The sequence below is a fragment of the Neoarius graeffei genome, chromosome 19, assembly GCF_027579695.1.
Source record: "Neoarius graeffei isolate fNeoGra1 chromosome 19, fNeoGra1.pri, whole genome shotgun sequence".
In the NCBI taxonomy this organism is placed as follows: domain Eukaryota; kingdom Metazoa; phylum Chordata; class Actinopteri; order Siluriformes; family Ariidae; genus Neoarius; species Neoarius graeffei.
In genome coordinates this window covers 67,832,856-67,860,587 of record NC_083587.1, presented here as the reverse complement: position 1 = coordinate 67,860,587, position 27,732 = coordinate 67,832,856, and the positions used below count along the sequence as shown (strand labels likewise).

At 43.3% G+C, this 27,732-nt stretch overlaps 1 protein-coding gene across 1 annotated transcript; it reads right to left on the bottom strand.

Annotated features, from left to right (window-relative positions):
• Positions 1–27,732, bottom strand: ubxn11 (UBX domain protein 11). The gene is made up of 14 exons (XM_060900628.1): positions 27,476–27,732; positions 18,805–18,848; positions 18,533–18,655; positions 18,343–18,443; positions 17,303–17,348; positions 6,262–6,344; positions 6,103–6,181; positions 4,550–4,791; positions 2,228–2,305; positions 1,995–2,127; positions 1,357–1,460; positions 941–1,011; positions 247–378; positions 1–145 (listed from the first exon to the last, which is right to left on the bottom strand). Exons 1-14 carry the CDS (start codon positions 27,730–27,732, stop codon positions 1–3), a joined length of 1,638 nt encoding a protein of 545 aa, XP_060756611.1.

Here is a 27,732-nt window from a genome sequence, read left to right as displayed (position 1 = left end):
CTATGATGTCACTGGTGGGCGGAGCCTCAACAACAAGGCAGCGTTGGGTGTCAGCCCGGACTCTAGAAGCGTTGGGTGGTCATTGCTATGGTAACAGAGATGCGGAAACGCGCTGATGATGTCATACGGAGGTCCTCCAGAGCCTCTGTGGTGATGAAATGGATGAAAAAAAAGAATTACATACTGATGAAAGACTTTACGTAAAGAGACACACAGACACACACACAGGCAGTGATATGGTTTCACCTGTGAGCGTCCAGGTATTGGCGTAAATGCCCAATAGTCTCAGAGAAGAACATTTTCAGAATAAACGTCTTCTCTCCGTCCTCAGATTTCACTCTCAGGCTGGAGATCTCAGACACGTCATCACCCTCCGCTCTACACACACACACACACGACTGTGCTGATTATCGGTTCTACAAGACATCACTACAGTCCAAGGCTGAGTTCTGGACTCTGATTGGTCAGAAGATGTTGATTAATTCTCTGTAACAGCAGCTCGTTCACAATTACAATTCTCTTGAATTTGTTTAATTTGTTGTTTAAGATGTTTGACAAAAAAACTCCTAACAAGATCTGGAGCAATATCGAGATGTTGCTCGGGATCGACCGATTCCAAGCAAAGAGAACTATGATGGACTCTAACGAGTTTAATCGACTGCTAGATATTAGATTCTGCCTACAGTCGTGCCCTCAGGCCAAGAGTGGGCTATTTGGGAAAAACTCATGATGATCATTTATTGAATGACAGCTGCTCCTGTACTGTGGTGTAAGAGGAATAAAACACTTGGGGACATGCTGTTACAGGAAAATAATCCATGGCTCAGTGTAACAGTGTGATGATGAACTATAATAGTGAGCCGCTCTCTCCTCAGCATTGAAGGTGATTTATTATAAAAGTGTTCTAGTGATCGGATGGTAAATGATGAGAGACGGTTACCTTTCTCTCAGAGTCTGTAACGCAGGAGTTTCTATTACACTCTGTACACAACTCTCAGCACCGCCACAACCCTACACACACACACACACACATTTGTTTATCATGTAACATACTGACAATATTGTCCTGTAATAATTTGCATACTGGACCCTGATTGGCTCAAGTATTTAGTGACATCACAAATCGAGCCCTCATGCACAGCTCCGCCCCCAAATCAGTTTTATTTAAAAAAAAATGAATCAAGGTGAATTTATATAACTATGAAAATGTAGAGATATGAAATGTGATTCTGTGTAACTAATCTCAGCGTGTACCTGCCTCCTCACCGTGTTTAATTTGATCATAATTTTAAAAGTAAACAAATTAAACTCTTTCGCAGGGTGTGTGTGTGTGTGTGTGTGTTTTGCTGGTATGACCTGCAGATGGTGTTTGAGTGACGAGCGAATGCCGATCACATTTCCTCCTTTCACCACACACTCCGGGAGTTTATTCAGGAACTGCTGCATCGACAATTTCCTGTCTGCGCGCGCACACACACACACACACACTGCTCACAAAGTAGATCTGATAAAATAATAAAACACCAGAAAATCATCATATACAACACCTGATACATGAGAAGAGCGTGAATAAAAATAAAATATATTTATGAATTAAAACATTGAATATCAACTTGAAAGATTTTTCATGAGGGAAAAATAAAACTGTAAAAATATATACAGTATAAATAATATTCATAAAATTTGTCAATCTAATAAACAGAAAATAATTTATTAAAAATAAATACAGAGTAAATAATATAAATGCTATAATATAAATAATCTAAGAGCTAAAACATTTAGAAGAGTTTGTCTAAAAATGCAAAAAAATTGATAAAAATTAAAAATATAAAACTTACAATCAATAAATATTACATCAAATGTACATATAAATATAAACAACTACATTAATAGATTTTAGCTATAAATTTATTTCAGAAATATTTTTAAATAAAATGAAATAAAATTGTGTGTGATCTGGATTTAAATCCTGTATTTATTCAGACCTGGGACACGGCTGGGGTTCAGCCTGAGCTGTGATTCACTCGCTTCCTCTCTGTAACGCATCACTTCCTGTTCTGACCCTCCAACCGTGTGACCTTTCCCAGGAAACTCCTCCCTGAACTCCTCCCCCCGCCTGTCATCCACCTGCCCACGGGTTTATACACACACACACACACACACACACACACACTGTACAGCCAAGTTAATATTAATGAAACTGGCCCAAAGTCTCACACACACACACCTGAAAGAGAACACCATGAGGAAACCTGTCCTGCAGCTCTGAGGGAAAAAATCCATCCATCAGGTCCTGAAGGAATCTCTGAGAGACGAACGAGAGCAGAAACGACAGATGATCAGTGGCCAGGAGAGAAAAAATAAAATAAGAAAATAAAGAACACAGAATTTAGACAGGACGTTCATTTAAACTCTTCAGATTGGAGGAATCGCTGTATTTATTTCTGAAAAAAAATTAAACAAATATTCAATAAAATTAAGTAAAACAAGAAATATTTAAAAAAAAATCTAAACGAAAATAAAATGTAAATGTGTTCTAAATGTTAACAATTATAGCAAAAAAAATAAGTCTAGTAAATTATAATAATCCTCACCCAAATAAATAATAGAACATAAAGAAATTAAAAATGTTAATCATAATCAACAACTTAAATGTCTGATAATAATAATAATAATAATAATAATCAGCTTCACAAATAATACATAAAAGCACAGTGGTGTAAAATGAAACAAAAAAATGTAAAAATATAAACAAATATAGCTGCAAGCAGCAATGTGGGGGTCTGGCAGAAATGGCAGCGTCCGCAATGGTCTTCAGATGCAACACTGACTGCGTGTTACATAACAAACAACCAAAGATTCACAGAGATGTGAACTTATCTCCTGCCTGGGGGCTTTTGGGTAAATGCTTTAAAAAATTGACACTGACAATTCGTACCTTTTGTGAGGATTGGTCTGAAGATCAGCTGTTACCAATTTCATAAGAAAATGTGTGACCTATAAAATATGGTCTTATAACATAATGTTAAAAAAATGAAATGCAGGCCAGCTATCAGAGAATGTAGGTGTTTTCATCTGTAAGTGTACAAGGAAAAGAATAATAGAATCAGAGAATATAGCAAATGTAATCATTTATTTAAATTAATGACATTTTTAACACAATGTTAGCTTTTTAACATTGAAACAGTGCAAATGTACCAAGGAAAATTAATGAGTGCCCTCAGGATGGGGTCAAGAGTCTATTGGCCCTTTTCCACTACCCTTTTTCAGCTCACTTCAGCCCGACACGGCTCGCGTTTCGACTACCAAAGAGCAGCACGACTCGGCTCACTTCAGCCCTGCTTAGCCCCTAAAACTCGCACGGTTTTGGAGTGGGGCTGAAGCGAGCCAAACCGAGCCGAGTGAGTCTGGGGGCGTGAGCAGACACTCCCCTGTGCACTGATTGGTGAGGAGGAGTGTCCTCACATGCCCACACACGCCCTGCGAGCACGCTGGGATCTGTAAACACCGTAAACCCGGAAGAAGAAGAATTACGAATTACGAGAATTTCTGAAGCCTTATGTGCCTCGCCTCATCTATACGCTCTTGCCAGTATCTGTTGCCGTTGTCAGTGACAACAAGCCACAGAACCAAGACCAGCAACACTAACGACTCCATGTCCTCCATGTTTATTGTTTACTATTCGGGTCGTGAGACTACCACTTAAAAGATCACTGATGTCACTGTTTGCGCTGCTTAACGACATCACGTGACGTCCACCCACTTTCGCTAACTCCACCCAATGTGTCCACCCACTTCCAGCCAGCACGGTTCAGCGCGGTTGTAGTCGAAATGCAACTCCAACAGCCCCGCTCAGCTCGACTCAGCTCGGCACGGCTCAGCCCGACTCAGCCGCGTTTGTAGTGGAAAAGCGGCATATGTACCAAGTTTGAACTTGGAACGTCAAACCGTTCCTGAGATATGACCTCACTTCCTGTTTGGCGGCTTTGCCGCCGTTTTCGTTTGGCTGTGGCAGGCAAACGCTTTGGAATTTCTAAACGGCTATACGTAAGTTCTGGGGGGAATGGCTTGAAGACCATGTGTTCCAATTTTCATGACAATCGGGCTAAATTTGCAACTGCTGAAAATTTTGTTTCACTTTCAACAAAATCCAAAATGGCAGAAAATCCAATATGGCGGAAAATGACGTCATAGGGTGCGTTGACCTCGGCTTGACCCAAGGATTCCAACGGTACCTGATTTTTGAAAATCAGGCATACGGTTCAAAAGTTACACTCATGGACGCAACTCCAAATTTGATCCATTGGTGGCGCTAGACCATTTGACTTGCATACATGAAACTTGGTCAAATTAATCAGGGTGCCATCGCCAATGTGTGTGCAAAATTTCACAACTTTTTACCAAACGGTTCTACAGGTTGCCATAGACTTCCATTACGGAAGAAAGTTGAACAATAAATAAGAATACATAGAAACACAATGGGGTTCTGCAGCTTCGCTGCTAGACCCCCAAAAAGTTGTGTGTGTGTGTGTGTGTGTGTGTGTGTAACCTGTGTTTGTGGTTCTGTGTAGGCTCTGAAGGGGCCGTGAACCATGACCATGCCGTTTCTGTAGAGCTGCAGGTCAACAGCTGGCTGCGGTGTGAGTTTGGCTCCTCCAGGAACGAAGGTGATGCGAGTTCCTCCTTCTCCTGCCAGAACGTTCAGATCCCGAATGTTCTGGAGCACCAGGTCAAAGTTCACAGAGAAGCTTCTGACTGACGATGCTCCTGAGAACAGAGGAAGACTCCGCCCTAAAGTCACACACAGCTCATTATTATTAATAGGCTCCGCTCCCAAACGGAAAAAAGACTCGACTTGGATCAACAGTGGATTCGACTCGGAATTTTCTTGAATGACTCGGACTTGAACACTGGGAACTCGAGACTGGACTCGGACTCGAGGTTTAGTGACTCGACTACAACACTGCTGTTTATAAAGTATTTATAACACATTATTCCTGCTCACAGTGCACCGAACACAGCGGGGTGTAATGTGTCATGAACCTGGTTTACGATGCATCATGTTTACAATTTATTATGTGTAAATAATATTATTATAAAGTGTAATTAATTTCTGTAAACATTTATAACAGTTTGTGTGTATGTGTCTGTGTGACACCCCTAAGGAATGTGTTATAACATCATATAAATGTGTATGAATATTTATTTTGATTATTATATTTTTTAATTTACTTAAAAACATTAAGTAATAATCAAGAACTGACTTAAAAGATAAAAAATAAACAAAATCTTTGCAAGAGTAGAAAATTATGTATAAATCTTATCAGTTAGTTCCTGTTGTCACTGACATTATAGCAGCTGTAAACGGTCTTTCCCTCACCAGACTCATTATTCTGTCTCCTGAAGTTCATCAATCCATCTATTATCTGTAGCCACTTATCTCGTGCAGGGTCGCGGGCGAGCTGGAGCCTATCCCAGCTGACTACGGGCGAAAGGCGGGGTTCACCCTGGACAAGTCGCCAGGTCATCACAGGGCTGAGACATAGACACAGACAACCATTCACACTCACATTCACACCTACGCTCAATTTAGAGTCACCAGTTAACCTAACCTGCATGTCTTTGGACTGTGGGGGAAACCGGAGCACCCGGAGGAAACCCACGCGGACACGGGGAGAACATGCAAACTCCACACAGAAAGGCCCTCGCCGGCCACGGGGCTCGAACCCGGACCTTCTTGCTGTGAGGCGACAGCGCTAACCACTACACCACCGTGCCACCCCTCTCCTGAAGTTAATGAGAGATAAAACGCAGCTGGTTTCATCACGTGACTGAGAAACAGCAGTGAAGCGTAAACTCGTCTGTCCTGAAGAAACTGAAGCTCCAGCTTCACCTCGGACTGATACACAGCGCTGACACTGGAGACTTCTTCCAGACACATTACAGAAACGTCTCATTTCTTTCAGAAAACGTCACCAGATCAGTGTTTATTTTACACGCCTCTGTGAATGAGCCGTTACTATAGAAACCATAACGAGAGCATTAATATAAACCACGTCCCGACGTGTGCTTTGGTGTAAACAGGTTGAAAGTTTCTGATACCTGGTGGTTCAGTTTCAGCTTCATCGTCCTCGTCCTCGTCGTCTCCCACCCAGATCATCCCGTAATCATTCAGAAACTTCTAAACACAGAAACACAGAAACTCTCTGTGACGTTCATTTCACTCTGAGTGAAGGTGAGCAGCTCCGAGTTCCTCCTCACCTCCATCTCCCACACCTGCTTCTGCAGCCTGAGACACTTCCTGTTCAGATCCTCTTCATCCTGCTTCTCCCTCTGAGTTTTCTCTACACGGCAAACAACAACAACAACGTCCACATTAGAAGGATAGCATCATGAAAAGAAATTCTTGTGGAAGTGAGAAGCTATGTTTATAGATTTATCTATGATTTCTTTATTGAACACTAAGAAAGAACAAATAAAATAAGAAATAAGACTCGTTTATCATCAGCTCTTTCAGTCTGAACGAATGGCCACCTCCAGCTGATTTCTTTCTTTCTTAACAAAATGATGAAAAATAAAAGCAAGTAAAACAAGAAATAAAAAAGAGAATAAAAATCTAAAATGTAAAAATTAAATTATAAAGTGTACGAAAGTAAAACAATTTTAGCACACCTGTTACTGTATGTGTCTAAAGATGAATAAAAATAAATAAAATAATGTGAATATAATAAAAAGAAAATAAATGAAAAAATAATTCATAAAAGCATAAAGGAATAATTTCCACTTTAATAATAGAATCAAAAGCTAAAATCTGACACTGGTAGTAATAATAATAATAATAATAATAATAATAATAATAATGATGATGATGATGATGTATAACACTTGGCCACTTTATAGATGACTTGCAACCACGTGATCAAAATGTGTTGCGTCATGAGGTCGGTTATGGCGGTGGATTTACAAAGCAACTCGGACGGCAGCCGCTGAAAGCGTGTCTGTAAACAATGCTGAATTTTCTCAGTATTACCACGATTTGAACGACTGAGCGAAGATTCGATACAAAGAGAAGATAGATGTGTGTGGCTTTGACCCATGTTATTTTAAAAAGTCAGACTTTTCTGAAGATAAGACGCTTCTACCGACCATCAAGTACAAATACAGGCAATTTCATCCAAAGCCTTTTTCATACACACTATCAGTTATTTTATATTTCAGGTATTTGTTTTTTCAAAAAAAGGAGGAAATCTTAATGGGATTTGACCAAAACAGACCACATTTTTGTAAAGTACATGAGTGCCATAGTATGGATCAGATTAAATCTTTCGGCGCAGAGCAGCGCTCTCACGGGGGCTTCGTTCGTGAACACTGGAATAGCTGAAATATAAAATAACTGATAGTGCGTATGAGAAAGGCTTTGGACGAAATGTCTTAATATTGGATGAAATGGTCATTGGACGAAGTGTCCTGATCCCACCATCTCCTCTCCGTACTGAGCCTCAGAGTTTCCTCGCCCTCTTTCTGAATCACGGACGGAATTCTAAAAAATCGGAACGTGCCACAGTCACGAATCCTGTTGTGACCACAACCACATACAGCACAAAGATATGGCAGAGCTAAAAGAACGCTTAAAGCAGTGGAAAAACAAAGAGAGTCGCGCACGCGTGACTGGGTTTTGTATGGAATGTCGCTTGACCCCACATTTGTATCACCTGGAGTGTGTACACCTCTACACCTCTACACCTGTACACCTCTACACCTGTACACCTCTACACTTCTACACCTCTACACCTGTACACCTCTACACTTCTACACCTCTACACTTCTACACCTCTACACCTGTACACCTCTACACCTGAACACCTCTACACCTGTACACCTCTACACCTGTACACCTCTACACTTCTACACCTCTACACCTGTACACCTCTACACCTGTACACCTCTACACTTCTACACCTCTACACCTGTACACCTCTACACCTGTACACCTCTACACTTCTACACCTCTACACCTGTACACCTCTACACCTGTACACTTCTACACCTCTACACCTGTACACCTCTACACCTGTACACTTCTACACCTCTACACTTCTACACCTCTACACCTGTACACCTCTACACCTGTACACCTCTACACCTGTACACCTGTACACCTCTACACTTCTACACCTCTACACTTCTACACCTGTACACCTCTACACCTGTACACTTCTACACCTCTACACCTGTACACCTCTACACTTCTACACCTCTACACCTGTACACCTCTACACCTGTACACCTCTACACCTGTACACCTGTACACCTGTACACCTCTACACTTCTACACCTCTACACCTCTACACTTCTACACCTGTACACCTCTACACCTCTACACTTCTACACCTCTACACCTGAACACCTCTACACCTGTACACCTCTACACTTCTACACCTCTACACTTCTACACCTCTACACCTGTACACCTCTACACCTGTACACCTCTACACTTCTACACCTCTACACCTGTACACCTCTACACCTGTACACCTCTACACCTGTACACCTCTACACCTCTACACCTCTACACTTCTACACCTCTACACCTGTACACTTCTACACCTCTACACCTGTACACCTCTACACCTGTACACCTGTACACCTCTACACCTGTACACTTCTACACCTCTACACCTGTACACCTCTACACCTCTACACTTCTACACCTCTACACCTGTACACCTCTACACCTCTACACCTCTACACTTCTACATATCTACACCTGTACACCTCTACACCTGTACACCTCTACACCTCTACACCTGTACACCTCTACACCTGTACACTTCTACACCTGTACACCTCTACACCTGTACACCTCTACACCTCTACACTTCTACACCTGTACACCTCTACACTTCTACACCTCTACACTTCTACACCTGTACACTTCTACACCTGTACACCTCTACACCTGTACACCTCTACATCTGTACACCTCTACACCTGTACACCTCTACACTTCTACACCTGTACACCTCTACACCTGTACACTTCTACACCTGTACACCTCTACACCTGTACACTTCTACACCTGTACACCTCTACACCTGTACACCTCTACATCTGTACACCTCTACACCTGTACACCTCTACACTTCTACACCTCTACACCTGCACGCTTCTACACCTGTACACCTCTACACCTGTACACCTCTACACCTGTACACCTCTACACTTCTACATCTGTACACCTCTACACCTGTACACCTCTACACTTCTACACCTCTACACTTCTACACCTGTACACCTGTACACTTGTACACTTCTACACCTGTACACTTCTACACCTCTACACCTGTACACCTCTACACCTGTACACTTCTACACCTCTACACCTGTACACTTCTACACCTCTACACTTCTACACCTCTACACCTGTACACCTCTACACCTGTACACTTCTACACCTCTACACCTCTACACCTCTACACTTCTACACCTCTACACTTCTACACCTCTACACCTGTACACCTCTACACTTCTACATCTGTACACCTCTACACCTGTACACTTCTACACTTCTACAGCTCTACACTTCTACACCTCTAAATCAAATCAAATCAAATCAAGTTTATTTGTATAGCGCTTTTAACAATAAACATTGTTGCAAAGCAGCTTTACAGAATTTGAACGACTTAAAACATGAGCTAATTTTATCCCTAATCTATCCCCAATGATGAAGCCTGTGGCGATGGTGGCAAGGAAAAACTCCCTCAGACGACATGAGGAAGAAACCTCGAGAGGAACCAGACTCAAAAGGGAACCCATCCTCATTTTGTTAGGACTAGGACTGTTTTGGCCTCTAGAGGCCGCTGTTATTTCCTTTTCATGTCGTGTTTATTTTGGCCTCTAGAGGCCGCCACTGTTCCTGTGTCTTGTGTTTGTGTTAATTGCCTTATTATCTTCACCTGTGTCCTTAATTAGTTTGTCTATTTATACCCCTGAGTTCAGTCCTCTTGTCACGGAGTCTTTGTGCTGTTATGTTTATCTCCAGTTTCCTTTGTACTGTGTTTTTTGATCTTCTTAGCTTTTGTATTTTTGCACTTTGCTTTTCTTTTGGATTATACTCTTTGGTTTTTTTTTTTGTCTTTTGTTTTGCCCTGTATATAGTGTATATAGTTTAAATAAACCTTTTGATTCTTTTTCTACTTCCGCCTCACGCCTCTGCATTTGAGTCATCCCCCTGGTGGCCTAGTGGGGGTTTGCTGGATTATCACACCAACGAACCAGGTTCGAATCCCAGCAAAACCCTAACAGAAAGACTCCGTCATGACCGACTCAGCAGAGGCTGCTTCAACTGTCTACCCGGCCAACCTTCAGGGAATTATGGCAGCTTTGACACGCTTCGGAGCGACCATGGACGCTCATGGACGTACGCTCACCAGCCAACGTGAGGCCCTCGCTCGCCACGAGGAACTGCTTCAGCAAATTGGGAAAACCCTGGCACAGCTGACATCTCTGCCTGCATCTCCTGCTCCTGATCCAGTTCCTGCTCCTGATCCAGCTCCCACTCCTGCTCCAGTGCCTCCTGCAATGCTGCCTTCTTCACCTCGCGAACCCAGCCTTCCTGCACCACAGAGGTATGACGGCAAGCACAGTGAGTGCCGAGAGTTCCTTACCCAGTGTCAACTCACCTTTGAGCTTCAGCCTACCACCTACACTACGGATCGCCGCAAGATTGCCTTTGTGATCACCTTATTAGCTGGTAAGGCGCGAGCCTGGGCTACTGCTATCTGGCAAAGACAGGGACCTGAGTGCTTTGATTTCCAGCTGTTTTCTGAAGAGATGCTTCGGGTCTTCGATCAGGCAGACATCAGTACCGACGCAGCCCGAAAGCTCATGTCCATCCGGCAAGGAGGAAGCGTCGCAGATTACGCCATCTCGTTCCGAACACTCGCAGCAGTAAGTGGATGGAACGAGACTGCCCTGGTGTCAGCCTTCCACCATGGTCTGTCTGACCCCATCAAGGACGGTCTGGCCTCTATTGGATGCCCAAGTGACCTCGAAACCCTCATTTCACATGCTATTCGTCTGGACAACAGGATGAGAGAACGCCACCAAGCCTTGAGCCCCCCCAGCCTCCCTACCTCTACCTGGAGACCGTCTACCTCCTTCAGTGACTGTCCAGAACCCATGCAAGTGGGTCGTACTCGCCTCTCCGCATCTGAGAGGGAGCGCAGAAGGAGGGACAAGTGCTGCATCTACTGTGGCAAGCCTGGTCACTTCCGAGCATCATGTCCCGAACTCTTGGGAAAAGGACCGCCCCGTCCAGCCGAGGGAGGGTTGTGACGGGGCCTACCCTCTCTCCCGGACTCCCTGGCCAAGGAATCTACATCCCGGTCTCCATCTCCTGGGGTGAGTCTGTCCACTCTTGTCAAGCTTTGATAGACTCAGGGGCGGCTGGGAACTTTATGGATATTCACTTCGCCCAAAGCATCAATATTCCGACTGCACCTCTTGAAGTCCCACTGTCTGTGTCTGCCCTCGATGGCCAAGCGTTAGGTGATGGAAGAGTCACCCAAGTTACTTCTCCAGTTTTCCTCCAGTCTCAAGGTCACAAGGAAGAAATATCCCTGCACCTGATTCCTTCACCTGAGTTCCCAGTTATTCTAGGCCTTCCTTGGCTTACTCGCCACAACCCTCGCATAGACTGGGTAACAAGCCAGGTTGTGGAATGGGGCCCTGCATGCCATGCCTCTTGTCTGCTCTCTAGCTCTCCTGTGTCTCCTGCCGAGCCCCCTGATCTCACCGAGTTATCTCAAGTTCCCACAGAGTACTGGGATCTCAAGGAGGTATTCAGCAAGAGCAGGGCCGCCGTTCTTCCTCCGCACCGGGCCTACGACTGTGCCATCGACTTGCTCCCTGGGACTACCCCTCCTCGTGGCAGACTGTTTTCACTCTCTCAGCCAGAACGCAAGGCCATGGAGGAATACCTCAAAGATGCCCTGGTCTCTGGGTTTATTCGACCCTCCACTTCACCTGCTGGAGCCGGCTTCTTCTTTGTCGGCAAGAAGGATGGGGGGCTCCGACCATGTATTGATTACAGGGGCCTGAATAAGATCACTGTGCGCAACCGATATCCCCTTCCGCTGATGTCCACAGCTTTCGACCTGCTCCAAGGCGCCACCGTCTTCACCAAGTTGGACCTACGGAACGCATACCACCTCATCCGTATCCGACAGGGAGACGAGTGGAAGACTGCCTTTAACACCCCGTCTGGGCACTACGAATACCAGGTGATGCCCTTCGGACTCACCAACGCACCAGCTGTTTTTCAGGCCCTAATCAACGACGTCTTAAGGGACATGATTAACCTATACGTTTTTGTCTACCTCGACGACATCCTTATCTTTTCCAAGACCGTGCAGGAGCACCGCCACCATGTCCGCCAGGTTCTCCAGAGGCTGCTACAGAACAATCTGTTCGCCAAGGCCCAGAAATGCGAATTTCATGTTCCCGAGGTCTCCTTTCTGGGATTTATTGTACGGACAGGCCAACTCCAAATGGACCCTGCCAAGACCCTGGCCGTCCGGGATTGGCCTACTCCCAAGTCCGTTAAGGAGGTTCAGCGGTTCTTAGGATTCGCTAACTTCTACCGCAAGTTCATCAGGAACTTCAGTTCTGTGGCAGCACCCATGTCAGACCTCACCAAAGGGACAGGTGGATCTTATGGCTGGTCTCCTCAGGCAGAAAAGGCGTTCAAAGACCTCAAGGACCGCTTCTGCACGGCACCCATTCTGGTTCTCCCGGACACCTCCCAACCATTCATCGTGGAGGTGGACGCCTCGGACAGTGGTGTCGGCGCGGTGCTCTCTCAACGTTCGGAAGGAAAGCTGCACCCCTGCGCTTACTTCTCCCACCGCCTGAGTCCTGCTGAGTCCCGGTACGATGTGGGGGATCGAGAACTGCTAGCGGTCAAACTGGCCCTTGAGGAGTGGAGGCACTGGCTGGAGGGAGCACAACATCCATTCCTGGTTTGGACTGACCACAAGAACCTGGAGTACCTCCAGCAAGCCAAGAGACTGAACCCTCGACAGGCTAGGTGGGCCCTGTTTTTCAGTCGGTTTGACTTCACCCTCTCATACCGCCCCGGCTCCAAGAACACCAAACCTGACGCACTGTCCAGACTGTTCTCTGCCACTAACAGGGAGAATGAAGTCGGGCCTATTATCCCTGTGTCCCGGATTGTGGCCCCTGTCCGCTGGGGTATTGAGGAGGCTGTCCGACGAGCCCAACGCCAGGACCCCGGTCCTGGGACGGGGCCACCAGGCCTCTTGTACGTCCCACATCAAGCCCGGGCCAAGGTTCTCCAGTGGGGTCACTCTTCCCCTCTCACCGCCCACCCGGGAGCTCGGAGGACCCTGGACTTCCTGAAAAGACGCTTCTGGTGGCCTAACATGGAGAAGGAAGTAAGGTCATTTGTCCTGTCCTGTGAGGTTTGCACCAGAACCAAGAACCCACGACAGCATCCCCAGGGTCTCCTGCATCCTCTGACCATTCCCCGGCGTCCCTGGTCCCACGTGGCAGTCGACTTTATCACGGGTCTCCCTGAGTCACAAGGTAACACGGTCATTTTGGTCTTAGTTGACAGATTCTCCAAGGCCTGCCGCTTCATACCACTGTGCAAACTCCCCTCTGCTCTTGAAACTGCGAAACTTTTGTTTAATCATGTCTTCCGAGTCTTTGGTCTTCCACAGGACATCGTCTCAGACCGAGGGCCCCAGTTCTCCTCCCGAGTGTGGCACGGGTTCTGCAAGGTCATCGGAGCCACTGCCAGCCTCTCCTCTGGGTTTCACCCACAGTCCAATGGTCAGACGGAGAGGCTCAACCAGGACCTGGAAACCACCCTGCGAGGCCTGGCTATGGATAACCCGACATCGTGGAGCACCTGGCTGCCATGGGCAGAGTACGCCCACAACACCCTGCAGTCATCGGCCACCAAGCTGTCGCCATTCCAGTGCCAATTCGGGTTCCAGCCACCTCTGTTCCCGGACCAGGAGGAGGACGCGGGGGTGCCCTCGGTCAACCAATATGTGAGACGGTGTCGCAAGACCTGGAGCAAGGTCAGGAAGACCCTCATACAGACCTCCAGAACCAACCAGACTCAGGCCAACCGCCATAGAAGACCTGCACACGCTTTCCGCCCTGGGCAGCGTGTTTGGCTGTCCACTAAGGACCTTCCACTGCGGGTGGAGAACCGCAAGCTTGCTCCTCGCTACATTGGCCCCTTCAAGGTGGTGCGCAGGGTGAACCCTGTCTCCTACCGGCTCCAGTTGCCCCGGACTCTGAGGATCAACCCCACTTTCCATGTTTCCCTGTTACGGCCCGTACTGACGTCTACGTATGCCCCTGCCCCTAGGAACCCCCCACCCCCCCGCATCTTCCAGGGGCAGACTGTGTTCACTGTGAATCGCCTGCTTGACTCCCGCCGGGTCCGCGGCGGGTTGCAATACCTGGTGGACTGGGAGGGCTATGGTCCTGAGGAGCGCTGCTGGGTTCCTGCTCGGGATGTCCTTGATAAAGAACTATGTCGGGACTTCCATTCGGCCCATCCGGATCGCCCTGGGAACGTCAGGAGACGCTCCAAGAGGGGGGGGTCCTGTTAGGACTAGGACTGTTTTGGCCTCTAGAGGCCGCTGTTATTTCCTTTTCATGTCGTGTTTATTTTGGCCTCTAGAGGCCGCCACTGTTCCTGTGTCTTGTGTTTGTGTTAATTGCCTTATTATCTTCACCTGTGTCCTTAATTAGTTTGTCTATTTATACCCCTGAGTTCAGTCCTCTTGTCACGGAGTCTTTGTGCTGTTATGTTTATCTCCAGTTTCCTTTGTACTGTGTTTTTTGATCTTCTTAGCTTTTGTATTTTTGCACTTTGCTTTTCTTTTGGATTATACTCTTTGGTTTTTTTTTTTTGTCTTTTGTTTTGCCCTGTATATAGTGTATATAGTTTAAATAAACCTTTTGATTCTTTTTCTACTTCCGCCTCACGCCTCTGCATTTGAGTCATCCCCCTGGTGGCCTAGTGGGGGTTTGCTGGATTATCACACCAACGAACCAGGTTCGAATCCCAGCAAAACCCTAACACATTTGGGCAACAACAGACAGCCTGACTATAATATTAACAGTTTTAACAGGTAGTATAACCCTCAACTGTCCTCATGGGGCTGTCCTTCACAGGAGCGGTGCGATAAAACTCCGACCAGACACAGGGCACCAGGATGGATCAAGCAGGTCCGAGGGGCAGAAGAGGCCAGGATCAACATGTAACTCAGAGGGACAGATGGGGGGGGGAAGAGAGAGAGAGAGAAAGAAAACACTTCTACACCTCTACACTTCTACATCTGTACATCTCTACACCTCTACACTTCTACTGTACACCTCTACACTTCTACATCTGTACACCTCTACACTTCTACATCTGTACACCTCTACACTTCTACACCTGTACACCTCTACACTTCTACACCTGTACACCTCTACACTTCTACACCTGTACACCACTACACCTGTACACTTCTACATCTGTACATCTCTACACCTCTACACTTCTACTGTACACCTCTACACTTCTACACCTGTACACCTCTACACTTCTACACCTGTACACCTCTACACCTGTACACCTCTACACCTGTACACCTCCACACTTCTATACCTGTACACCTGTACATCTCTACATCCAGGGGTGGACAAAGTCCCCAACTTCATTACTGAAGTCAAAGTTCAGATCCCGCTGGTCAAATGTTACTCCGATACAAGTGAAAGTTCTCCAGTCAAATTTTTACTAAAGTTAAAATACTGAAGTACTTGCTTTTAAAAATACTTAAGTATTAAAAGTACATTTTCTGTCAATGCATCATTGTATTATTGCCACAATGCTTACAAAACCTCATGCCTCTGAAGCAACTGACTGGATTATTTTGTGGATTCACAAAATGAACGCATGCTGTGCATCAGGGTGGTTTAACGTTAAGCTAGCTAGTCAGTGAAGCTCCACCTGATGCTAGCAAACTCTTCTCAAACTCAAAATCACATTGGGTAGCTAACACTACTAGAAAAGAAAGATTTCTACATTCTGTTTATTTGGTAAGATTATGCTAAAACATATTTCTGAAAGGACTTCAGATAAGTTATCATTATTCATGTTAGCGTAACTCCGTGTTTACACGCTACCGTAACTAACAGTGTCCAAGTTAACTAGCTATGTGTAAACGTTAGCTTATGGCAACTTGGCAGGAAAATCCATAGAAAGTAATTTGACTAACCAGACTGTGTAGCTATTGCAATGTTATCGCTAGCTCTAAAAGCACAGATAACTTCACTGCAAGCTTTCTCCTGGAATAAAACGTTTATATCCCGCAATATGCTTCCACAGGTCAGATGGTGAGTTTTTGTCGGCTGTAATGTGGTTCGTTTTTGGCAAGCAAAGCAAACATTTAAAATGAAACGAATCTTTAATCCTTTCAGAAAACTGAAACATGGGCCATGAGTGCGTGCGTTCTCCAGAAGAACCGCCTCCTTCCATTCTGCCATCAACTGATTGTGTTAAATAACACTGCGGAGAAATCACTGATCTTGATTTTATACAGTTTATAGACGTGACCCTAGTGATTACTGATCGACTCTCAGTGTCATCTGCGGAAAAACCAATCACGTTTTAGAAAAGAAAAGAAAAAACATCCACTTTCAAAACTGCTTCATAGTAACGAGTAACAAGTCAAGTCAAGTTTATTTGTACAGCGCTTTTAACAATAAACATTGTTCCAAAGCAGCTTTACAGAATTTGAACGACTTAAAACATGAGCTAATTTTATCCCTAATCTATCCCCAATGATGAAGCCTGTGGCGACGGTGGCAAGGAAAAACTCCCTCAGACGACATGAGGAAGAAACCTCGAGAGGAACCAGACTCAAAAGGGAACCCATCCTCATTCGGGTGATCACGGACAACGTGATTATAACATTAACAGTTTTAACGTGAAGTCAACGAGGACCTTGACAGAAATGTAGTGGAGTGAAAAGTACGATATTTGTCTTTCAAATGTAGTGAAGTTAAAGTCATAAGTTTCCAAAAAAAATAATACTGAAGTAAAGTACAGATACTCAAAAAGTGTACTGAAGTACAGAACTCAAGTAAATGTACTTCGTTACTGTCCACCTCTGTCTGCACCTCTCGACCTGACAGTGACCTCAGTCAGCACTCTCTGAAAAGCAGCTCAGACGCAGTGAATGAACACAAAGTGCTGATTTGTGATTACCGTGGAGTCGCTTCAGTTTCTCCTCCAGAGCTGCGATTCTTCTCGTCTGTTTACAAAAACAAATAAACTGCAGATGAAGAAGTGACTTTATTTCTGCTGCAGACACAAAAACTTTGAATCTGTAACTATTTGAATGTAATAATGTTATAAACAGGGCGGCACGGTGGTGTAGTGGTTAGCGCTGTCGCCTCACAGCAAGAAGGTCCGGGTTCGAGCCCCGTGGCCAGCGAGGGCCTTTCTGTGTGGAGTTTGCATGTTCTCCCCGTGTCCACGTGGGTTTCCTCCGGGTGCTCCGGTTTCCCCCACAGTCCAAAGACATGCAGGTTAGGTTAACTGGTGACTCTAAATTGAGCGTAGGTGTGAATGTGAGTGTGAATGGTTGTCTGTGTCTATGTGTCAGCCCTGTGATGACCTGGCGACTTGTCCAGGGTGAACCCCGCCTTTCACCCGTAGTCAGCTGGGATAGGATCCAGCTCGCCTGCGACCCTGTAGAAGGATAAAGCGGCTACAGATAATGGATGGATGGATGAATAACATTATAAACACTTGTTTGTGTTTAGAGTGTGATTTTTATACACTTTAATATTTCACATATTTCATAAACACTTAAAGCATTTATGTCTTTAATTAATTTTAACTGCATTCATGAACAAATGCAAAAATTGGGTTATAATTATTAAAACTCATTTACTTCTCAAATAAAAATAAATACAAATAAAATTTAAAAATCTTTAGAAACATCTGAGGCATGATAACAGTGTGCATGGTCATTCAAATTATTATTTATTTTTCTTGTTTTACAAAATGTTTGCATTTATTTATTTTTCTCTCTATTTATTTATTCATTTATTCATACAGATTTTTTTAATTAATTTTAATTTCATTTCATTTAGTGAGTAAGATATGGTCAGATCCTGGTGTGTGTGTGTGTGTGTGTGTGTGTGTATGAGTGTGCGTGTGTATATGTGTGTGTGAGTGTGTGTGTGTGTGTGTGTGTGTGTGTGTGTGTGTATGAGTGTGCGTGTGTGTGTGTGTTAGACCTTCTTGTCGATGTCCTGTGCCTGTGACGTCACCTTCCTCTCTAACTGAGTGAGTTTCTGCATCATGCTGGACATCAGCTCAAAATCAGTGGGTGGAGACACTGACACACACACACACACACACACACACACATTGTGACACTTCACACTTCTCTCATATACAGATCTCAAGCTAGATTTTTCTTCTTACCTTCTTTAGGACTCTTTCTGAGCCTGACCTTTGACCTGAGAGTGTTGAGGCTGTCTGTGACCTCTGACCCCGACTGTGTCATGGGGAAGAGGTCTCTCAGTCTCAGCAGAGAGGCTTCGGTCTCTGGAATCAGACACAGGAGACATGAGGTACAGGAGACATGAGGTACAGGAGACATGAGGTACAGGAGACATGAGGTACAGGAGACATGAGGTGCTGCTGCTGCTGTTAATAAAGTGATGAAGTGCAGGAGATGAAACCCGGCGCCTCACCTGCAGCGCCCCTGCTGTCTGTCTGCTCTCTTCTGTCGCTTTCACTAAAAATAAAACATTTAAATCATCATCACCATCATCACCATCCTCATCCTCCTCATCTCCCTGCTGCTGCTGTGCTGTGTGTCAGTAAGTGGGGTGTGAATATTTTTGCCCTGGAGTCTCACCCGTAGCTCTGCGGTAGAGGAGCGCGTCTGTTCTTCCTCAGGGTGGAGAGAGGAGAAGACATTGGATTTATTGATTGATTGATTTATAAAGTTGTAACTGTGTCCGCAGGAACCCGGAACCCGTGAGCGCTGAAACGTGTCGCTGCGCGCGCGGCGTGTGTTTGAAGGCTGTTGTCATGGTAACGTGTTGACGCCGCTGCTCTCACAGCAGCTGAGTCCTGCAGGGGGCGCCACCGAGCCGCTCCTCCTCTCACTCACTCAGCCAGCAGAACCAGAAGCCGAGTTTCCGCCGGGGGTTCGCTTCGGTGCCTCAACAGCTCAGAGTTTATCACACATCACACATCTCATTATCTGTAGCCGCTTTATCCTGTTCTACAGGGTCGCAGGTGAGCTGGATCCTATCCCAGCTGACTACGGGTGAAGGGCGGGGTTCACCCTGGACAAGTCGCCAGGTCATCACAGGGCTGACACATAGACACAGACAACCATTCACACTCACATTCACACCTACGCTCAATTTAGAGTCACCAGTTAACCTAACCTGCATGTCTTTGGACTGTGGGGGAAACCGGAGCACCCGGAGGAAACCCACGCGGACACGGGGAGAACATGCAAACTCCGCACAGAAAGGCCTTCGCCGGCCCCGGGGCTCGAACCCAGAACCTTCTTGCTGTGAGGCGACAGCGCTAACCACTACACCACCGTGCCGCCTCAGAGTTTATCAACAACAACAAAACCGATCAACTCCATTTCCCAACAAACCCTGGGCGGAATGGTCACGTGTTCTAAAAGGACAGGAAGGAAATACAATCCTTTATCCGGTGTCAATATCTGCACAGCACACCAGAACAGATACTTTAGACTTTGTAAAACATAAATAAATAAATGTGTGTATGTTGGTGAATGGGTGGCACGGTGGTGTAGCGGTTAGCGCTGTCGCCTCACAGCAAGAAGGTCCTGGGTTCGAGCCCCGGGGCCGGCGAGGGCCTTTCTGTGCGGAGTTTGCATGTTCTCCCCATGTCCGCGTGGGTTTCCTCCGGGTGCTCCGGTTTCCCCCACAGTCCAAAGACATGCAGGTTAGGTTAACTGGTGACTCTAAATTGAGCGTAGGTGTGAATGTGAGTGTGAATGGTTGTCTGTGTCTATGTGTCAGCCCTGTGATGACCTGGCGACTTGTCCAGGGTGAACCCCGCCTTTCACCCGTAGTCAGCTGGGATAGGATCCAGCTTGCCTGCGACCCTGTAGAACAGGATAAAGCGGCTACAGATAATGAGATGAGATGAGATGTTGGTGAATGGAGAGCCAAAGGGATTTGAGTCGTTGCATGGATGAGAATGGAATTCTATTCCAGCACATGGAATTCTCAAATCAGTGTAAACTTCAGTGCGCTGCGGAGCGTTACAGTAACATGCTCTGAGCCACAGCAGCCCTGTGGAAGCAATGGGGAAAGAAGATAGTTTGGGTTCTAAGAAATCACCGGAGATGAAGCTCCACATCACAGGAATCAACCTGTTTAATGAGATTTGCACAAAGAGAACTAGCGCGGCGGCCACAGTTATCGACACCTTAACGATCTTTTGGCCGTTGCAAAAGTAGAAAAGACTTTCAAGATGTAAATTGTGCATGAATAATTACTCAAACTTCCACTGGAAAAAACCGAGTTGATTCCCGATTACTTAACGTATCAGATCACGTGACACCGTTCCACAATTATTGAAACCTTTGTCCACAGTTATCGACACCGTTCCACAATTATCGACACCTTTGTCCACAGTTATCGACACCTTTGTCCACAGTTATCAACACCGTTCCACATTTATCAACACCTTTGTCCACAGTTATCGACACCGTTCCACATTTATCGACACCTTTGTCCACAGTTATCGACACCGTTCCACAATTATCGACACCTTTGTCCACAGTTATCGACACGTTCCACAATTATCGACACCTTTGTCCACAGTTATCAACACCTTTGTCCACAGTTATCGACACCGTTCCACAATTATCGACACCTTTGTCCACAGTTATCGACACCTTTGTCCACAGTTATCGACACCGTTCCACATTTATCGACACCTTTGTCCACAGTTATCGACACCGTTCCACATTTATCGACACCTTTGTCCACAGTTATCGACACCATTCCACAATTATCGACACCTTTGTCCACAGTTATCGACACCGTTCCACATTTATCGACACCTTTGTCCACAGTTATCGACACCGTTCCACATTTATCGACACCTTTGTCCACAGTTATCGAAACCTTTCCACAATTATCGACACCTTTGTCCACAGTTATCGACACCGTTCCACAATTATCGACACCTTTGTCCACAGTTATCGAAACCTTTCCACAATTATCGACACCTTTGTCCACAGTTATCGACACCGTTCCACAATTATTGACACCTTTGTCCACAGTTATCGAAACCTTTCCACAATTATCGACACCTTTGTCCACAGTTATCGACACCGTTCCACAATTATCAACACCTTTGTCCACAGTTATCGACACCGTTCCACATTTATCGACACCTTTGTCCACAGTTATCGACACCGTTCCACAATTATCGACACCTTTGTCCACAGTTATCGACACCGTTCCACATTTATCGACACCTTTGTCCACAGTTATCGACACCTTTCCACAATTATCGACACCTTTGTCCACAGTTATCGACGCCGTTCCACAATTATCGACACCTTTGTCCACAGTTATCGACACCGTTTCACAATTATCGACACCTTTGTCCACAGTTATCGACACCGTTCCACATTTATCGACACCTTTGTCCACAGTTATCGACACCGTTCCACAATTATCGACACCTTTGTCCACAGTTATCGACACCGTTCCACAATTATTGACACCTTTGTCCACAGTTATCGACACCTTTGTCCACAGTTATCGACACCGTTCCACATTTATCGACACCTTTGTCCACAGTTATCGACACCGTTCCACAATTATCGACACCTTTGTCCACAGTTATCGACACCGTTCCACAATTATCGACACCTTTGTCCACAGTTATCGACACCTTTGTCCACAGTTATCGACACCGTTCCACAATTATCGACACCTTTGTCCACAGTTACCGACACCTTTGTCCACAGTTATCGACAACTTTGTCCACAGTTATCGACACCGTTCCACAATTATCGACACCTTTGTCCACAGTTATCAACATCCAGATGATTTATAAAAAAAAAAAATCATGGGTATGTGGTATTAAGTTAACAAAATGTAGTTTTCATTTAAAATTTGTTTTCCATCGACTTATATTTACCCCAAAATATCTTTTATATAAATATATGGATGTCGGTGTTTATGTAAATGAGGAAGTAATTCTAATGTTTGTAAACAAATGAACTGATAATGTTTAACCTGTGTCCGAAAATCGTTTTGTTCCACTTTCTAAGTATTTTTGTAGATCACATTTTGTTAATCATTCGTTGTTGTTTGTATTAATTTCTAGTTTTGTAGTTTACCAATAAATATCGACACTGTAACCACATTGAAATCCAGGTCAAAGGTCGCATGTCATTCCTCGAACCAGAATATAAAATGTCTGCTGATCTTGTAATATGTGGTAGATATTTACAGCAAACTGCAAAAAAAATTCTGAATGGAATAGAAAATCTGAATATTTCAAGCATGTAATTTTTTATGTGCTCGGAATTTAATTCTACTCTAATTCTATTTATTGCAATCGGATTCCAAATACTCTATAAACATTCCATTCTGTTATGAGTCAGAAAAAAATGATTATAAATCACAGCACTTTTATTTTTTTAAAGTACTTCATCTACTTCAACAATGTTACACAAAGATCGATCCATAACAGTTGTAAATGTCCCTTAATTCCACAGCGTGTCGATAATGGTGGACATCGGTGAAAGTGATCACTATTATCGACACCTCACGTGATTCTCAAACATGCATTTAGATACAAAATGGCGACTGTCAAATGAAAGAGTAAGAAACAAATTAGGTTTTGACGAGGAAATCATGAAATATCAGTGAATTTGATTAGTGAAAACATGTCCATGATCTTTCCACCATTCTTACCTGCGATGATAACGTCTGTGTTTTCCGAAAAATTGCTGATTGTGCTGAAAAATTCCAGCTCAGGTAACGAGCTGTGTCATCAGACGACAAGATCGAAGGGCAATGTGGTGGTGGGGGTGGGTGGGGTGTCTTCAGGTTGATTAATTAAACAATAATAACTGTTGGAACTGAAACTCACCTTTGTAAAATTGTTTTTTATTGGTAAATCTGAAAAGGTGTCGATAATTATGGACTGTCAATAATTGTAGCCACCACTCTATTTATCTTTTCCTCTCTCTCCTAAAATCAAAGAGGTCAATTTTAAAATATTGATTTAATGTCTTGTACAAATCTCTACAATATGTAAAAGATAAGAGAGCCGTTCATTACCAGATATTAGAAAGTGTCCACTGTTTGCTCATATGAGATATATTTATGATTCATTGGTTCTGAAATACCACAACTTCTATCTGGTTAGATTTTAAAACCTCCCTTTCAAAACATCCATTGAGAGACGTGTTGTTTTTTAAGAAATTGATTGATTGATTGATTGATTGATTGATTGATTGATTGATTGATTGATTGATTGATTGATTACTTTATTCTGAACAATAAAGAAGAAAGATATAAAAATAAAAATTTAAATAAAAAATACAATAATCAAAACATCATCATAAACAAACAGAATAGCGTAGCCACAAGGCAATAACATAACAATGTTCAGAAAGGATTAGGAAGAAGTAATAACTTATCCAATCCTAACCCTCTATACCACCGCTAATCAAATGTCACTTTCCACCATAATAAACTATATATACAAAAGAAAACAAAAGCAATAAACAAAAAAGAAAACATACCAAAACATACCGACATGGTATTATATCGACCAAACCAAATCATATATACAGATACTTATGTTATGCATATAGACACACATACAATACATCTATACAGTACATACATATACACATACCTATAACTATACACTAAATACAAGAAGACCAGTCACAGACTTACTCTCAATTTCATCATCACCTATATAGTCTGCCTGTCCTCATTCTCATATATTTTTATTAACATGTTTTTGTATAATTTTTTTAAACAGTTTTATGTTGGTGCTATTTTTGAGTTCATTATCCAGACCATTCCACAATTTCACCCCACAGACTGTTATGCACACACTTTTCATAGTTGTTCTAACATTTACTCTCTTAAAATTCATTTCCCCTCTCAGGTTATACCCACCCTGCCTTTCCATAAACGTATTTTGTACCTCACCCGGAAGAAGGTTATGTCTTGCTTTATACATAATTTGTGCAGTCTTGTGTTTAACCAGATCAGTGAATTTCAGAGTGTGTGCTTTTACGAATAATGCGTTTGTATGCTCAAGATATCCCGTATTATTGACGATTCTTATTGCTCTTTTTTGTAATGTGCATAACGGCTGCAGGTTAGATTTGTAGGTATTACCCCGTATCTCCACACAGTAGCTCAGATATGGAAGTATGAGTGCATTATACAGAGTATGTAGTGATTTATAGTCCAGAATGTGTCTTGATTTCCCCAAAATAGCAGTAATCTTTGCTATTTTTGCTTTAACATGATTAATATGTGGTTTCCAGCAGACTTTATGATCAACAATCACACCCAGAAATTTTATTTCATAAACTCTTTCTATGGTTATGTTGTCAATTTTCAATTCAACTTGAGGGTTCGACTTATATTTTCCGAATAACATAATCTTTGTTTTACTCAAATTCAATGACAATTTGTTTACATTAAACCACCTTTTTAATTTATTCATTTCAGTTGTGATTGTTTCCATAAGCTGCTGTGCATTGTCCCCGGCGCAAAAGATGTTTGTATCATCAGCAAATAAAATGCATTTCATTATACATGATACATTACATAAATCATTAATGTACAATATAAACAGCTTAGGACCTAAGACAGACCCTTGCGGTACTCCACATGTTATGGGCAAATAATCAGATGTGTGATCTCCAATTTTTACAAATTGTTGCCTGTTACTTAAGTAGCTCCTCACCCAGTCCAAACCAACCCCTCTGATACCATACCTCTCTAATTTTTTGAATAGAATGTCGTGATTTATTGTGTCAAATGCTTTCTTTAGATCTATGAAAATTCCCATAACATGTTTTTTATTGTCTATACCATTTGTGATTTTCTCAATAAGTTCCATTAACGCCAGGGTTGTTGATCTGTCTTTCCGGAATCCGTATTGACTGTCAGCTAAAAGTTTGTATTTTTCAATGAATTTGTCTAGTTTTGCTGTGAACAGTTTTTCAAGGATCTTGGAGAACTGAGAGAGTAAAGAAACTGGCCTGTAATTTGTGTAATGGTGTCTATCTCCACATTTATATAAAGGTATAACTTTAGCTATTTTCATGTTGTTTGGAAATTTACCAGATTGAAAAGACATATTACATATGTGAGTAAATGGTTCTGCAATTTCTTCAATAACTTTTTTTATTAAACTCAAATCAATATCATTCCAGTCAGTGGAGGTTTTACTTTCACTTCTCCTTACAATGTCTATGACCTCTTTTATGCCAACTGCACCAAGGAATATAGATTTAGGATTTCTCTCCCATCGAGCAGCCTCCGCCCCTCCAGCTGTGTCTGTATCCAGAATCTTTTCTGCCAAATCTGGTTCCACATTTACAAAGAATCTATTAAAACCATTTACCACTTCTTCCATATTATTTATTGATCTGTCATTCTCAATATAATGATCAGGGTAGCTTGTGTTTTTGTTTTTAGCTCCATTCCTAATAATACTATTCAGTACATTCCATAGCCCCTTCATGTTATTTTTATTACTATCTAATAATTTATTATAATATTCCTTCTTACATGTCCTCATAATGCTGGTTAATTTATTCTTGTATTTTTTATATTTAATTTCTGCCTCCAAAGTTCTTTTTTTTATGAATTGTCTATACAGCGTGTTCTTTTTTTTACAGGCATTTTTTAATCCTTTGGTGATCCATGGACCATTTGCTTGTTTTTGTCCATCATTGTATTTCCTTACAGGACAGGTTTTATCATATAGTGTTTTAAAGATATTTAGAAATCCACTGTATGCTTTGTCAGTATCTTCTTCCTCATATACGACTCTCCAGTTCTGTTTCAGTAATTCACTCTTAAGTGTCCTTATGTTTTCTTCGGTTCTTATCCGTTTGTATTTCAGCTGATTCATATCCTTAGGTTTCCAGTAATTACAGTGATAGACAATAAATACAGGCAAATGGTCACTGATGTCAAATAAAAGCCCACTTTCTGTATTATTTTCCATACTGTTTGTAAATATGTTATCTATTAATGTGACACAATGAGAAGTAATTCTACTAGGTTTGGTGATTTTGGGGTATAAACCCATACTGTACATTGTATTTATGAAATCTTCTGTCATTTTATGCTTTTTTGGATTGAACAGATCAATATTATAATCCCCACAGATAAACACAGTCTTCTGCACTGAGTTAGAAAACATGTTTTCCATCCAGTTTTCAAATATATCGTTACTTGATGCTGGAGTTCTGTACAAACAGCTCACAATTATATTTTTTACTTTTTCCATACAAATTTCCACTGTGATACATTCCACCAGATTATCAACAGCTGCTGTCATACTCTCCACCACCTTATACTTCAGTCCTTTGTCCACGTATATTGCCACACCTCCTCCTCTCTTTTTCACTCTGCTTATATGATTTAGATCATAACCCTCCATCTCAAAGTCCAGACCTCTGTCAGTGCTCATCCATGTCTCTGAAATTGCTATGATGTTGAATGGGTTCTTAAACTGTTTCAAATATTCTTTAATATTGTGGAAGTTGGCATATAGGCTTCTGCTATTGAAGTGGATGATTGATATGTTATGCTTTGATTGGAAAGTTGCGTTGTAGTGCTCATCTGTGTAATAACTGCAGCTGTTTCCTATATCATTGAGTAAATTGTTATCCGGATCAATATCATGTTCTATGTCCTGTATTTTATGTTCTGTATATACAAAGTTTTCTAGTCCTAATGTGTGTTTATTATCAGGAGTTGTCATGGATGTAGTTTAAGGATACCTTGTTGTACGTTTCGTTAATATTTGCTCAGCTCCTCCAGCTCCCTGATGACTAGTACGTTGGCTTGTTCTGGTGTTCCATTTAACTTGATGTATATTTTGCAGTTTGAAGTCCATGTTGATTGTATTTTCTTCTGTTTTCTGAGTAATCGGGCCATTCTGGCAATGTCCGCATTTTTCTTTGTCAGGTGCTCATTGATGTAAACGTCTGATCCCTTCAGCCGTCTTCCCTGTTTCAGCAGTTCGTTTTTGTGTTTTCTATTTGTAAACCGAACTATTATTGCAGGTTTTGTCTTCTCGTTTCCCCTTGGGAGCGGGTGACAGGCCTCGATGTTCTCCCTGTCTAACTCAATTCCCTTTGAGCGGAGAAACGCCGCCACCTGTTGCTCCACTGATGCCGCGTCCTCCTCACTTGGCTCCTCTCCGTTCCGCATCGCCACTGCCCGTGCATATGAACGAGGTTTCACTTCCAAGCCGGTGATTATGATGTCGTTCATTCTGGTATATTGCTCCAGATCGGCCACCCGGTTCTCCAGCAAGTTAATCCGCTTATCCTTCTCAGTGATTTTTAGCCTCAAGGCTTTAACTTCCTCCACCAGGCTCAT

What these genes read in the sequence shown, in the direction of transcription:
- ubxn11 (XM_060900628.1), bottom strand. Translation starts at nt 27,732, where the DNA reads ATGAGCCTGGTGGAGGAAGTTAAAGCCTTGAGGCTAAAAATCACTGAG. An exon ending in CTCCGCTCAAAGGGAATTGA is followed by an intron (nt 18,849 to 27,475) that starts GTTAGACAGGGA and finishes TTTTATTTTTAG; the next exon opens with TGAAAGCGACAGAAGAGAGC. An exon ending in GCTCAGGCTGAACCCCAGCC is followed by an intron (nt 1,461 to 1,994) that starts GTGTCCCAGGTC and finishes GTGCGCGCGCAG; the next exon opens with ACAGGAAATTGTCGATGCAG.